This window comes from Gorilla gorilla, chromosome 19 (assembly GCF_029281585.2).
Source record: "Gorilla gorilla gorilla isolate KB3781 chromosome 19, NHGRI_mGorGor1-v2.1_pri, whole genome shotgun sequence".
NCBI classification, from domain to species: Eukaryota; Metazoa; Chordata; class Mammalia; order Primates; family Hominidae; genus Gorilla; species Gorilla gorilla.
In genome coordinates this window covers 98,291,150-98,304,723 of record NC_073243.2, presented here as the reverse complement: position 1 = coordinate 98,304,723, position 13,574 = coordinate 98,291,150, and the positions used below count along the sequence as shown (strand labels likewise).

General features: G+C 40.1%; 1 protein-coding gene across 1 annotated transcript in view; it reads right to left on the bottom strand.

The window, feature by feature from the left end:
• DNAH5 (dynein axonemal heavy chain 5) overlaps positions 1-13,574 on the bottom strand; it is a 321,482-nt gene that overhangs the window by 32,880 nt on the left and 275,028 nt on the right. Inside the window, exons 67-70 of the mRNA XM_055366994.2 lie at positions 12,961-13,075; positions 12,274-12,464; positions 6,617-6,738; positions 4,687-4,836 (exon numbers count right to left, since the gene is read on the bottom strand). Coding sequence (XP_055222969.2) covers positions 4,687-4,836; positions 6,617-6,738; positions 12,274-12,464; positions 12,961-13,075 — 578 coding nt within the window. The remainder of the gene's footprint in view (positions 1-4,686; positions 4,837-6,616; positions 6,739-12,273; positions 12,465-12,960; positions 13,076-13,574) is intronic.

The window sequence follows — 13,574 nt, the reverse complement described above, 5'->3', positions numbered from 1 at the left end:
AAGAGGCATGCCAACTTTGTAGAATACACAGGATTTCTGCCTTGGCAACTATTTCTAGATGGCTTTGGGGAAAAACCTCTACCTGGTTTCCCAAAGGAACAAGAAATGGTGGTCAGGCCCTCTTTGACAGGACTAGGCCACTGGCAATGAAATGACCAAACAGCACCTTGGCCCCTCACTAACAGAGAGGCTCACCCCTTCCAACCTTCCTCTCTATTAGTTCAGTGCCTGGGAAGTTTTGAGGAGGCGAATTTCAGTCCAGTTGAATTTGAGGCACGGGATGCTATTTATTTTCATACCTCTCAATACTTTTTCTAGGTTGGACAGATCCAATATCTAAATCTCTAACTTGTATATAAAAGCCTACATATTTTTCTACAGCCTCTGGCAGGTGTTCAATAAGTTTGCCTGATATGTTCTTTGACTTCCCCAAATGTCTACTCCATGTATACATTCAGTCACAGTCACTGAAGCAGGGAGTCCTGTGATCAGGAAGGACTTCAAAGGCTGGACACTGAGGCATTCCACAGTTGCAGCTGTTTCTCAGCCACATGTTCCGCCATCACTGCAGCATCTCTATAGTGCAACTCTTCAAGACTCAAGTACTTTCTACCCCAAGGTAGCAAGGGGCTCAACATGGCCAGTTCTGCCATATAACTCAGCATTGACCCAGTTCAGGTATTACCATCCAAGCCATGAGCTAACATGTTAGAATACTACGGGGCCAGATGGTAAATATTTTAGACTTTGGTGGCCAAATCATCTCTATTGCAACTATTCAACTCCGCCATTGTTGCACAAAAGCAGTCGTAGGCACACAAATAAAAAGCATGGCTATGTTCCAATAAATTGTTAGAGACACTGAAATGTGAAAGTTATACAATCTTCACTTATCACAAAATATTAGTCTTCTGGTGATTTTTTTCAAGGCATTTAAAAATATAATTCTTAAGTCACCAGCTGAGCATAAACAGACAGTTGGCCAAATGTTGTTGGCAGGCCCTAGTTTGCCAACCTCTGGAATAGATAACAACAGGGAAGGCTGCTTCACTTATATCTGGAGAGAGGACCTTTGGTCATAATTCCAGTTCCTGGGCAGGGACATTCTTAAATAGGGTCACAGTCATGGTTCAAATTGGCTCCAAGCCTAAGGGTTGTAATGAGTCTGTGGGGCAAATGTGTAATATGCAAGGATGCTCAGCAATCCCAGGGAAGGCCCCACTGCGGTAGGCATGGATCTGAAACCAGACATGCAGGCATTAGAAAGAGTACATTTCTTCATCTTCTTTTCTTCAACTTCAGCCCAACACCCTGCATTATCTCACCAGCCAGCAGGACAATAATTCCAGGCATTACTCGGTCTCCCCATCTTCTCAAAGTTTTGGGAGCCCATCCCTTGCACCAGTGTGCCCTGGATGCAGGACACGGGGTCAAAGGAAATTATTTTGGAGATTCAAGATTTAAGGACTGCCCTGCTGTGTTTCAGACTTGCATAGGGCCTACTATTCCTTTCTTTTGGTCAATTTCTCCCTTCTGGAATGGTAATATTTACCCAATGCCTTACTACCATTGTATCTTGGGAGTAAATAATGTGTTTTGATTTTACAGGCTCACAGGTGGGAGGAGATGAGTCTCAGAGAGACTTAGGACTTTGGACTTGATGCTGTAACAAGTTAAGACTTTGGGGGACAGTTAGGAAGAGATGATTGTATTTTGGAATGTAAGAAGGACATGAGATTTGAGGGGCCATGGGAGGAATAATATAGTTTGAATGTTTGCCCCCTTCAAATCTCATGTTGAAATGTAATCCCCAGTGATGAAAGTGGGGCCTGGTGGGAGGTGTTTGGGTCATAGAGGTGAGTCCCTCATGAATGGCTTGGTGCTGTACTCATGATAGTGAGTGAGTTCTTCCCAGATCTGGTTGTTTAAAAGTATGCAGCATCTCCCCCATTCTCTTGCTCTGGCTCTCGTCATATGACACGCCAGCTCCTCCTTCACCTTCTGCCATGATTGAAAGTTTCCTGAAGCCTCACCAGAAGCTGAGCAGATGCCAGCCCCATGCTTCCTGTACAACCTGCAGAACCATGAGCCAATTAAACCTCTTTTCTTTATAAATTACCCAGTCTCAGGTATTTATTTATAGCAACGCACAAACTAACAAACCATGTTAGATAATTCACCTCATGCAACAGATATAAACCTTGGTCCATGACCCTCTCCTCTGTCCCAGGCAGTGCAACAGGTTTTAGGAACAGATCTGTGGACAAATGGCCCAGCCCTTATGAAGCTTGCCCCCCACCTCCATGCCAGGGTGAGACATACATTGAGCAAGTAATAGCAAAATAACTAGTTTGAAGGATTTCTGACTTGCAGGGTGACATGAAAGTATGAAACTGATTAATCTTGCAGGAATATGTCAGAGAAGGCTCCCTTGTGAAAGAAGCATTTAAGCTGTTGCTTGGATGATGAGTGGGATTTACTGAGGCAAAGAGGACAGCTAAGTGGGTCAGAGCATGTGCATTCTATGCAGAAGAAACATATGCAGAGACCCTGAAGGAGCAAAGAGCAAGTCACTGGCTAGGGACAGGAGGACACCCATAATAACTGATGTAAGAGTTAATTCAGGTGTGGCAAGCCAGGCTTCTGCACAGCCTGCCAGCCTTTAAAGAAAGCCAACACCCCACTGTGGAGTGCTGCATTTTCATACACTGCTCTTCACACAGCTCTGCAGAACTTGTTCATCCCAATATGTGGTCCCAATGCAACAGATTCAGCCTTTCAATGGGGGAGAAAATGAACAAATAACCTGCACACCTGTGCCAACCTCCCTTTGTTGAGTGTTTTTTTTTGAGATGGAGTCTCACCCTGGCACCTAGGCTGGGTGCAGTGGCACGATCTCAGTTCACTGCAAGCTCCACTTTCCAAGTTCAAGCGATTCTCCTGCCTCAGCCTCCCAAGTAGCTGGCATTACAGGTGCCACCACCATGCCTGGCTAATTTTTGCATTTTTAGCAGAAATGCAGTTTCACCATGTTGGCCAGACTGGTCTTGAACTCCTGACCTCGTGATTCACCTGCCTCAGCCTCCCAAAGTGCTGGGATTACAGGTGTGAGCCACCGCGCCTGACCTGTTGAGGATTTTTAAGACACAAATGTGTACCTCTCAGGAGACACACTCGGACAGTGCAGCATTTTTGCAATCAGGCATGCACAGATGTGGACAGTCACACTCAGCCAAAATGCAGAGAATAAGAAATGCATATAGCCTGATGCTGCCTATGGGGAATGCGATTGAATGTATCTACATTGTAGACCTACTAATATGCTTCCCAGAAAGTTGTCAGGTTGAAAATCACAAAAGGATTCTAAAAGGAGAATAAGAACTTGAGAGGAGAGAACATTTATCCAACGGGCCTTCTAAACCTTGTTTAGGACCTGGGCACTATAAGGGCCATGGGCAGATACTGCAGGACTTGAAAAGCCAATGAATGGCACCATATTTGCATTTCTTCTAGTGTGTGCAGAGTAGACTAGAGTATACAAGAAGAAGTGTAAGGAGAACAGGTATGAGGCCATGGCTGTGGTAAGTCCAGGGATCGGAGAAGCTAAAGGGATCGGATGAAGATAAAGTTACAAAAAAGAGTTACTTAAATTTCAGCATTGAAGCAAATATAGCTTTCTATGGAAAAAGATAAGAAAGAGACTACTCAAACATTTCTTTCCACACTGTGCTTAAATAAGGCAACCATTTCACAATTCAGTTGGGCAGGATAAAAGTAATGAAACTGAGAAGAAAAACTGAAAGGAAAGGTGATCTCAGTGCCCCGAACTGTGAAACTCATTTTTCTTTTCTCAATAAATCATTGAATCTGGTTGTTTTCATGATTCTACAGTACCTAAGTGGACTTGGAGGTAGTTACTCCATAAGTTTTTAACACTCTCTCTGGAGAATGAAGGAGAAAATATCTTACATTCTATTATAAACCCAAGGCTATTGCTACTCCACAGCTCATTTGGAAAAGCCCTTAAGGAGTCAACCTGGGCTGAATATCAGCGTTAAACTTTTCATCATAAAGGCAAGACACAAGTCCTTTTAGTGGGTAAAGTCCCATGATGCTAAGCCAGCAAATTAAAGGTCTTTAAACAGATGAATCATCTGGAGGCAGGATTCACATTTAAACCATATGTGAAATTCAGTTGTAAGACAACCTACTGACATCTAGAGCTGTGACATTTTTCTGGGGAAATGACTACGGTTTGAGCACACTGTCCTTCCCCCACTCTCTTCACCCTAATGCCTTTATGTTCTTCCTGCTTTCAGAAACACTGTTTTACTACCAGCAAAATGGAGCAGCCATATAATCTTTGATTGAATATAAAATGATATAAAAGAATAACGCATTACCTTTATGTTATACCTATATGCCAACCTTAGAATCATGGTTTTCTCATTTACTCCTATTGTAGCAGTTAGGTCAGAAAAAGTTACTAAATCACTTAGCCCAAACGTATGCCTCAAGACATCTATTTGTTTACTTTTCCATTTTTCACACATATTGCTAGAAAATCACACAGAGGCCTACAAGAAAATTCTCAGTGGAATTCACATTTAAAATATTTTTTTAATTTAAAAGAAAATTCTCTTTAAAAATATTCTCTCATTTTTCTCTTTAATATGGACTTTTTACCTGGGCAATGGTTCTGTCAGGACACCAGGATCTAATAAGGAGAAGACGTCTGAAGCAGTCAAGAGATTTATCATAGGCGTTTGGAAGAGGTTCCTCCTCCGGGTTTTCCTTATCAAACCAAATTTTCCACATTTTCTCATTTCTCGATATCTGAAAATACCATGGGATAAAAACTGTGTCATGCCACCCAACAATCTTTCAGTAACAGGTCATAGATATGTTTCATCAAACCTCTGACCTCTCCAGATATGTGTAAATTATATTCCTTGGCTATTTTTTTATTTTATATTATAGAAAGTTTGACAGTGTAAAATCTAATGTCATTTGCTCCAAAGTCAGTCTACACTAACATCAGCCTACAACTACATTTCAAAGTAGGGAGAGTCGTGGGATATTTAATTTCTTCTATGCCTTTGTGGTAACAAATTTGTAAAGAATACAACAAAATCAATGGAAACTCATTTTCATTATTTCAACGAAGACCGATTTGCTCCACAAAATCTTCTCATGTCAGGAACCAAATCTCATTCACTTATGTTTCCTCATTTCCCAGGACCACTCCTGACACAAAAGAAGACATTTAACACATGTTTATTATTGAATGAACAGCTTTTTGATCAATACTCATTAATCTAGAGTAATTGGAAATATGCCAGTTAATATCATCAAATGAATGATCAGACACCTGCTACCCTTAGGCAACTGTGAAAGAGTAAAAGGACACAGTACATTATCCTCTGCAGCTTAAAACACCAAAGAGAGGCAGGAATTACATGGTAAGCAGATCAGAAACACTGAACAAACAAATAATGTCTACAGATAAATATCATCTTATGTTCTCTGGTATATTCCTTTTCATCAAGGGTTCCAATGTCTTTCTTGGGATATAATCAAAGGCAAATCATTCCAGGTTCATATTTAGAAAGTACCATGTAAGAATAAAAATAGTAACTTCTTTCGATCATGAAAGACTACTTAATATGAGGGGTTTCGTGCATAAGATATCATCTCCAGAAGGTAGCAACTTCAATATCAATGGTCTAGGCAAGGCTACTGGGGGTAATCCTTCTGGGGAATAACCCGAAAGAATGGTTTGTACCCCTAAGTACATGGTAGTAATAATAAACACCACCAGTGATAAGCCAAAACATAAAAGGATAGCAGAACATAAGCAAATGGTCAACTTAAACTGAGGAAGTCAAGAACCAACTTTAAGACATTTCCTCATCAAAAAAAGCCTTCAACTTATAGCTGGATAAAGCCACCCTGCTGCCAAACTCATTTCTCTATGGTCACCTGATTTTCAATAACCTGTTTCTTGGCTTGTCCCAATTCAATTCTCTACACCCAACTTCCATGATTCCAGCACATGCAAAGTTCATCGGGAGCTGGCTGATTCTAGAAAGATGATAACTTCTAAAGATAAGAGGCCAAGTGTTTGCAGGAGATTCATACCCAGGTGCCTAACTAAGTCAAATAATGGGAAGGGCAGGAGAGGAAGAAGAAGAAGAGGGAGAGAAACAAGAGGCAAGAAAGGAAATTTAGCATTTAGAGGCAGGCTGTTCATATGTCTTTTCATTTAACCTCTAGAAAGAAGGAAAAGGCTTTTTAAGTCTATCTAATTATTTAATCTAACTGGATCTATCAGTTTTTCTACCTGTGGACATCCGATTGGTGATACTAACATATGGCCCAGGATGGCACTGGTTAAAGTTCCTGGGCACATTTCTACCTGCAAGATCAGTTAACGATGAGCGGAGAATGCCTTATCAGAGTGTAAGTGTGCTTTGAGGAAGGTCAGGCACATGTAATACCATTTTAAGAGTGAAAATATTAAGAACTATCTCTCTTCCACAAATATTGTATCTAGTGATAAATCAGAAAGCTGCTCAACATGACATTAGCTTAAGTTGATTCAAAGCACAGTTACCTGGTCAAGGACATCTGAAAACTGTCTGAGTTTGCTAAGTTCCACCAAATTCAGCCATGTTATGTCCAGGATCCATTTTGATGGTTTTGGAGGACAAGCTTTAAGGTCTAATGAGGCACCTCCTTTAAAATTAAATATTAAATTATCAGATTTCCCTTCCTTCACTGTAAAACAATCTATTTAGTAAAATTTGTATTATTTTAATTTCAGTTATTTTACTACTTTCACTTTTTTAAGCACAGAAATATAAATCATAGTGAGAAACATGCAATAAATCAATAGATAATTTTAGAAAAAACTCATTTAATCATCAGTAATATAACTTTGGAACCAGGCAGATGCTGGATTCTGTCCTAGTTTCCCCTGGACAAGGTCTGAGACAAGCCATTTCATTTGTCTAGGTCTCTAATTCCAAATTAGTAAAATAAGAATAATTAAACCTATGTCATGATGTATGCGTGTAAAGCACACAAAACAGGATACAGGACATGGCAGAGGGTCACTAAATGAGCATCAATTGTCAATATTAAGAATTGCCCAATATTAGCACAAGCTAATATTCAATACATACTTTATCTAGAAATGTTAGTAGTACTAGATGTGTTTGAAGGATTCTCTTCTATAAATCAGTATATTACTTACATCTACCTTGAACACACCCCAAGGGTTCCATGCTATATCACTTATGCCTGTGGTTATACCCTAAGCTAACCACACAAACATTTCCATTTGGTACTGACCCTTATCTTTTTACTGATGATTTACCAAAGCTCATGTAACCCACGTAACTCTGACAGCAATGTAACAAAAATGACACCTTAAAAATGTTTTTGTTGTCCACTTCAGAACAACTGAATGTGTGAGCAATCGTATTTTAAGAAAGAGTTAAGAATAAAGGATAAAGTTAAGAATTAAGGATAAAATATACTATTTAATAAATAACATCCATTAAAGAATATCAAGGAAAATATGCTCTATGCATTATTCTTTCTTTCTTTCTTTTTTTTGAGATGGAGTCTCGTTCTGTAGCCCAGGCTGGAGTGCAGTGGTACAATCTCGGTTCACTGCAAGCTCCGCCTCCCAGGTTCATGCCATTCTCCTGCCTCAGCCTCCCGAGTAGCTGGGACTACAGGCACCCACTACCACGGCCGTCTAATTTTTCATATTTTTAGTGAAGATGAGGTTTCACCGTGTTAGCCAGGATGGTATCGATCTCCTGACCTCGTGGTCTGCCCACCTTGGCCTCCCAAAGTGCTGTTATTTATTTTTTTTTTTTTGAGATGGAGTTTCACTCTTGTTGCCCAGGCTAGAGTGCAATGGTGTGATCTCAACTCACAACCTCTGCCTCCCAGGTTCAAGCAATTCTCCTGCCTCAGCCTCCTGAGTAGCGGGGATTACAGGCATGCATGACCACGCCTGGCTAATTTTGTATTTTTAGTAGAGGCGGGGTTTCTCCATGTTTGTCAGGCTGGTCTCGAACTCCCGACCCCAGGTGATTTGCCCGCCTCAGCCTCCCTCCCAAAGCACTGGGATGAAAGGCATGAGCCACCGCGCCCGGCCTACGCATTATTCATAAAATGATAAAATCAATCCATTTGGCCACTTTAAAAATCTTTGTTTGAACAGAGTAGGTTATAAACAAATGATAATACTCAAGATATTTATTGAGCTAATCTCTATTTTATCCAGGCACCATGTACACTACTAAATTGTTATTTTTTGCCAAATCCATCAAAATGTATTTACAATGAGGTAAGTATGGCCTTGAAGCCAATTTGAAGAAAATATTAGCTCGTAAAATGAAAACAGATCGTTTTAACACCAGTGAGCAAAGACCTAAAGACAATGCATTGTGTTGAATAAAATGTTGCACCTTAACAACTGTCCATTTTCCAACAAATTGAAAAGACTAAGACATCCACCAGAGGGTTAGGGAAAGGCTATTCACAGAAAGGAAAGAGTGTTCCTCGCGGGCCAGAGTATTATTCATTGTTTAGTAGCCGGTAACTATGTCATGACTAACCTGCCGGCTCCCAAAGTACACAATTAGGCACAAATAGTGATTGTAACTTGGGGGAGAGGACATATTCCTGAATAATGTGGTAACAAATTAAATGGACCCTTGATGAATAAATAGCTGAAAGGAATAATTCGAAATAAACTGTCCAGATAATTGAGAACTGTGCTGTTCCCTTCTTTCCTCAAACTCTTGCTTTGGAAAAAAAAAAAAAAAAAAGTAAGTTGAGGTTTTTACCGTAATACTTTGTGAAAATGATACATGCTTATAATGAAAGTTTTATACAAGCTGTGCCACACAATCATAAATTGTCACAGCTAAGGCAGACTTAGAGAATAATCTAGGCTGAGCCTTTCCCATCTTAGAAATGACTGAAAGACCACCATCCAAATACTGTTGAGGCCTAGAGCAGTGGCCCACATCTGTCATCCCAGGACTTTGGGAGGAAAAGGCAAGAGAACAGCTTAACCCAGAAGTTTGAGACCAGCTGGGGCAACATAATGAGACTTCATCTCTACAAAAAATTTAAAAGTTAGCTGGATGTATTGGCATGAGCTTGTAGTCCTAGCTACTCAGGAGGATCACCTAAGCCCAGCAGTTTGAGGTTACAGTGAGTTGTGATTGCACCACTGCACTCTAGCTTGGGGGACAGAGCAAGACCCTGTCTTCAAAAAAAAAAAAATGGAAATCTGTTGTGGCTATTGGGCTTAAAAGCTGCTACAACAGAATATCACATTCTAGGAGGCACTCTGCTTATCAACAACTGAAATTTATTTATCACAGTTCTGGAGGATGGGAATTCCAAGTTCAAGGCACCAGTGATTTGGTGTCTGGTGAGAGCTCACTTCTGGTTCATAGAAGACCATATTCTCACTGCAATTCTCACATAGTGCAGGAGTTGGGGTCTCTCTTGAGCCCCTTTTTTTTGTGAGAGGGAGTCTTGCTCTGTCACCCAGGCTGGAGTGCAGTGGCGCAATCTCGGCTCACTGCAACCTCCGCCTCCCAGGTTCAAATGATTCTCCTGCCTCAGTCTCCCAAGTAGCTGGGACTACAGGTGTGAGCCACCACTCCTGGCTAATTTTTTTTGTATTTTAGTAGAGACGGTGTTTCACCACGTTGGCCAGGCTGGTCTTGAACTCCTGACCACCTCAGCCTTCCAAAGTGCTGGGATTACAGGTTTGAGCCACCGCACCTGGGTGGGCCTCTCTTATAAGGGCATCAATCGCTTATCATGACGCTGCCCCTATGACCTAATCACCTCCCAAAAATCCCTCCATCTCATGCCATAACCTTGGGGTTTAGGTTTCATCATATGAATTTTAGTCGGATACAAACATTTGCACCATAACACTATCTAAATAACATTTTAAATTATGTTAAATGATTTTAAAGTCCTTACAGAGAGAGTTTATATCACCAGGTAGCTCTCATCAACCTAACCATTGAAGGGCAGATTTGCAACATAATCCTGCTCCAAAGTTTGCTCTGAAACTGTTTCATAAAGCAGTGTTACAAACAGCTGTTGAAAGCCAAAGACCCATGACAACCAGTCCAACCCATACAAGCATCAGACTAATCAAAATAACTAAAGTGATGAAGATAATATAATGATGCCCATCATTTGCTAAGCATATCCTATGTATCAGGATTTACATAAACTGTAAATTCTCAATAATCCTACTATGTAGATTTTACTATCCTTGTATTATAGACAAGGAAACTGGAGTTTGAAAAGGGTAAATGACCTTCTCAAGATCAAGAAAGTGACAAAGCCAACACATATTTTAATCTCAACTTCCTAACTCTAAATCTTATGTTTGCTATCATGAAAACAAACTGTGATATGCTTCACAGCATTTCAACAAGAGCTGGACACTCTCTTCAAAGTTATTTCTATGTGGAAATACATTTCATGCCTGAGTTGAGAACGACAGGAACAACAATCCATTGAAAAGCTCTAGAAATGGGGGACTAGAGTCACTGAGGCCAGAAATTAGTAACATATTAAGGGTTCACCAGAGAAGGCAGCTCTTACATCTACACATCTTTCTCTCCAGAGACTCATCTGTCACTTATTCTGATTTAGGAAATTTGGAAAATAAGGTTCAAATATAGCTAAAGAGTAAGTGTTTAATGTTTAGACACAATTAAAGAGAGAGAGATTGTCTACAATTTAACCATTTCTAAGTTCAAATCTAAACAGATGAGTCTTTGTTGCTACTATAAGATTATATATACACACATATATATGCATATGTATATGCACATGAAAATGCATTTGTATATGTATGACTATGGACCTATAACCCCCACCAGGGCACAGCATGTGTATACCTACATTCCTTCCCTACTGTTCCCCTAGGGGTCATCTTCAAGCTCTCCTACAAACCTACTCTCCATGTTAAGCATGAAAATCTCCTGCTAGATAAAATCATGTCTTATCTCTAAAGACTTGGTTTAGAAAGGCATACTAGATGAATCTATTTAGACCCTGGCATCATTTTCATAGTGTTATGGGATGAATATTGTGTCTCCCCAAAACTCTTATGTTGAAACCCTATATCTCAATTCTGACGGTCCTGGGAGGTGAGGCCACTGAGATATAATTATGATTAGATGAGGTCATGAAGGTGGAGCCCTTAGGAATGAGATTAGTGCCCTTATAATAGTCACTAGAGAGCTTGCTTCCTCTTCTCTGCTCCCCAGCATGTGAAGATGCAATGAGAAGACAGTTGTCTACAACCCAGAAGAGGCTCCTCACTAGAACCCACTGTGCTGCACCCTGATCTGGGACTTCCAACTTCTAGAACTGTGAAAAATAAATGTCTGTTGTTTATTAGCCACCCAGTCTATAGTAATTTCTTATAGCATTGAGAACTAAGATACACAGTTACTTCAAATATTTTTTTCAAGACATTCAAGAATGTGATAGTGAATTTATGTTTTCCAGCCTTCCACTGGGCTGTTTCGTTTGAACGGCTGTGAGCAATGCTTCAGTAGATGCAGAATAAATCATCCACAGGATGAGCTGCACAGGGTCCTCATACGCTTCACTCATCACCCAGTCACTTTGTTTTATCTACATCACACCAGCCTCACTCCACCAGAGGCCCTGACCTGATGCCATCCCTTCTGCTTCAGCCCTCTTCCTCTAAATGTTCCCATGGCCAGCACCTCCTGCTCTTTCAGGTCTTTGCCCACCTACCGATCTCTTAGGAATGCCACCCCATTAAATATCCCATTGAATACCTCACTTAAAGCTTGAAGCTTCTCCCACTTCACAATGCCCTGTAACTTCCCATCCCTCTCATCCTGCTCTGTTTTCCACAGGACTTACCATTTTCCCACTCACTATAAAATTCATTTATTATTTTTTTTCTGTACCCTCCCTAAATCTATATATGCTTTTCAAGGGTTTTTGTTCACTGACATGCCCCAAATACCTATTCCATGCCCAGGTATACAGTAGGTCCTCAATAGATAGTTATCACTCAAGAAAAGAACAAATAAAATATCTCATCTAAATGCAGTCTTACATAATGCAAGGAAATTGTTATAACCAAAAAATATACTGCAAAGGGCTTTCACAATAACTCCTCCATCTGCACGTGTGCGCTATAGTCTCTATTCTTATATTGACCTTTAATAAGAGTGAGAAACTCTTCATGCTTGACTCGGTTCCTCTGGATGTCAATCTTTAGGGTAAGCAACAAGGTGAACAGGAATTTGTGCTCCTCGTACAGCCCTCGGGCAGCATACTTATAAACCTCGTAGGTCATGTGCTCGATGATATTAGCAATCCTCTTGCTTGTAATCGGGCTCTTGACAGACCTGGTGAAGAGAACATTTAAATCAGGCTTATCCCACTGCCCTTTTCAATTGCCTGTAAAAACAATTGTTTTTAATGGAAAATAAGTAACTTTGGAGGAAGAATTCTTATTTTTACACATCAAGAGAAAGCCTCCTAAATCTAAAATAACAAGAATTCTCTCAACATGAAATAACATAACAGAATCCCGAATGTTGTCTACATCAATTCTACCTGCAGGGCATCATCACTCACAACGATATCTTGGGAATTTTCTTGTTTAACAGAAACATACGAAGCCAAAGGAATCAAATCAATGGATAAATAGTTGGTAGAGTTTTCTCTAGGCATAAAATGGCAAATCAGAATGATTTGTTAACACATTGGTAATTACACTGATCTGAGATTTAAAAAAGAAAAAGACTCTTACTAACAAAGGAGAAGGAAGTTATAAATGTAATGTCATCATTTTAGTGCACAGATATAGAATTCAGCTTGGCTTCCCGCGTACAGACGTACCTGGCTAAGGAAAGGTCAAATAAGCCCAGAAACTGGCGAAGCGAAGTCTGATACATCTCATTAACCAAGCGCATCTCAGTAATGAGGAAGTAGAGGATGCTGCCCCGTGTAGCCACTGGAAGACAAAGAGCAAGGTTGCATGTGCTACGAGAGAGGAAAATAAATGATCCATGCAAAGAGATCAGCCTAAACTCTAAATGAAAACAACAACTTTTATTTTAGGCAGTGGTTGCCTACCAGATACGGGATACAAAGCGATACTCATTTATTAATATATTTATTTATTATTTACAACATTTTGTAAGTAATCAACTATTTGTATTTATTAAATGGTACTTCTCATTTTAGAATCTCTAGACCCCTCGTAAAAATATTTTACTATTTTTACTGCAGGTAGAAAAGACAACCAAACAAATTTCAAAGGTTGTGGTTTAACACCCAGCAAGCGAGGTAGCCATTAGGAACCTCATCCTTAAGTTCCAGGGAGAAGCCATGCCTAACCTGGGCTTCAAGTCTGCAAAACAAGCCATTGCAAAGATGATGCTTCTGCCTCTCTAACAATAAACGACACTTTAATTATTATTATTATTATTTTTGATACGGAGTTTTGCTCT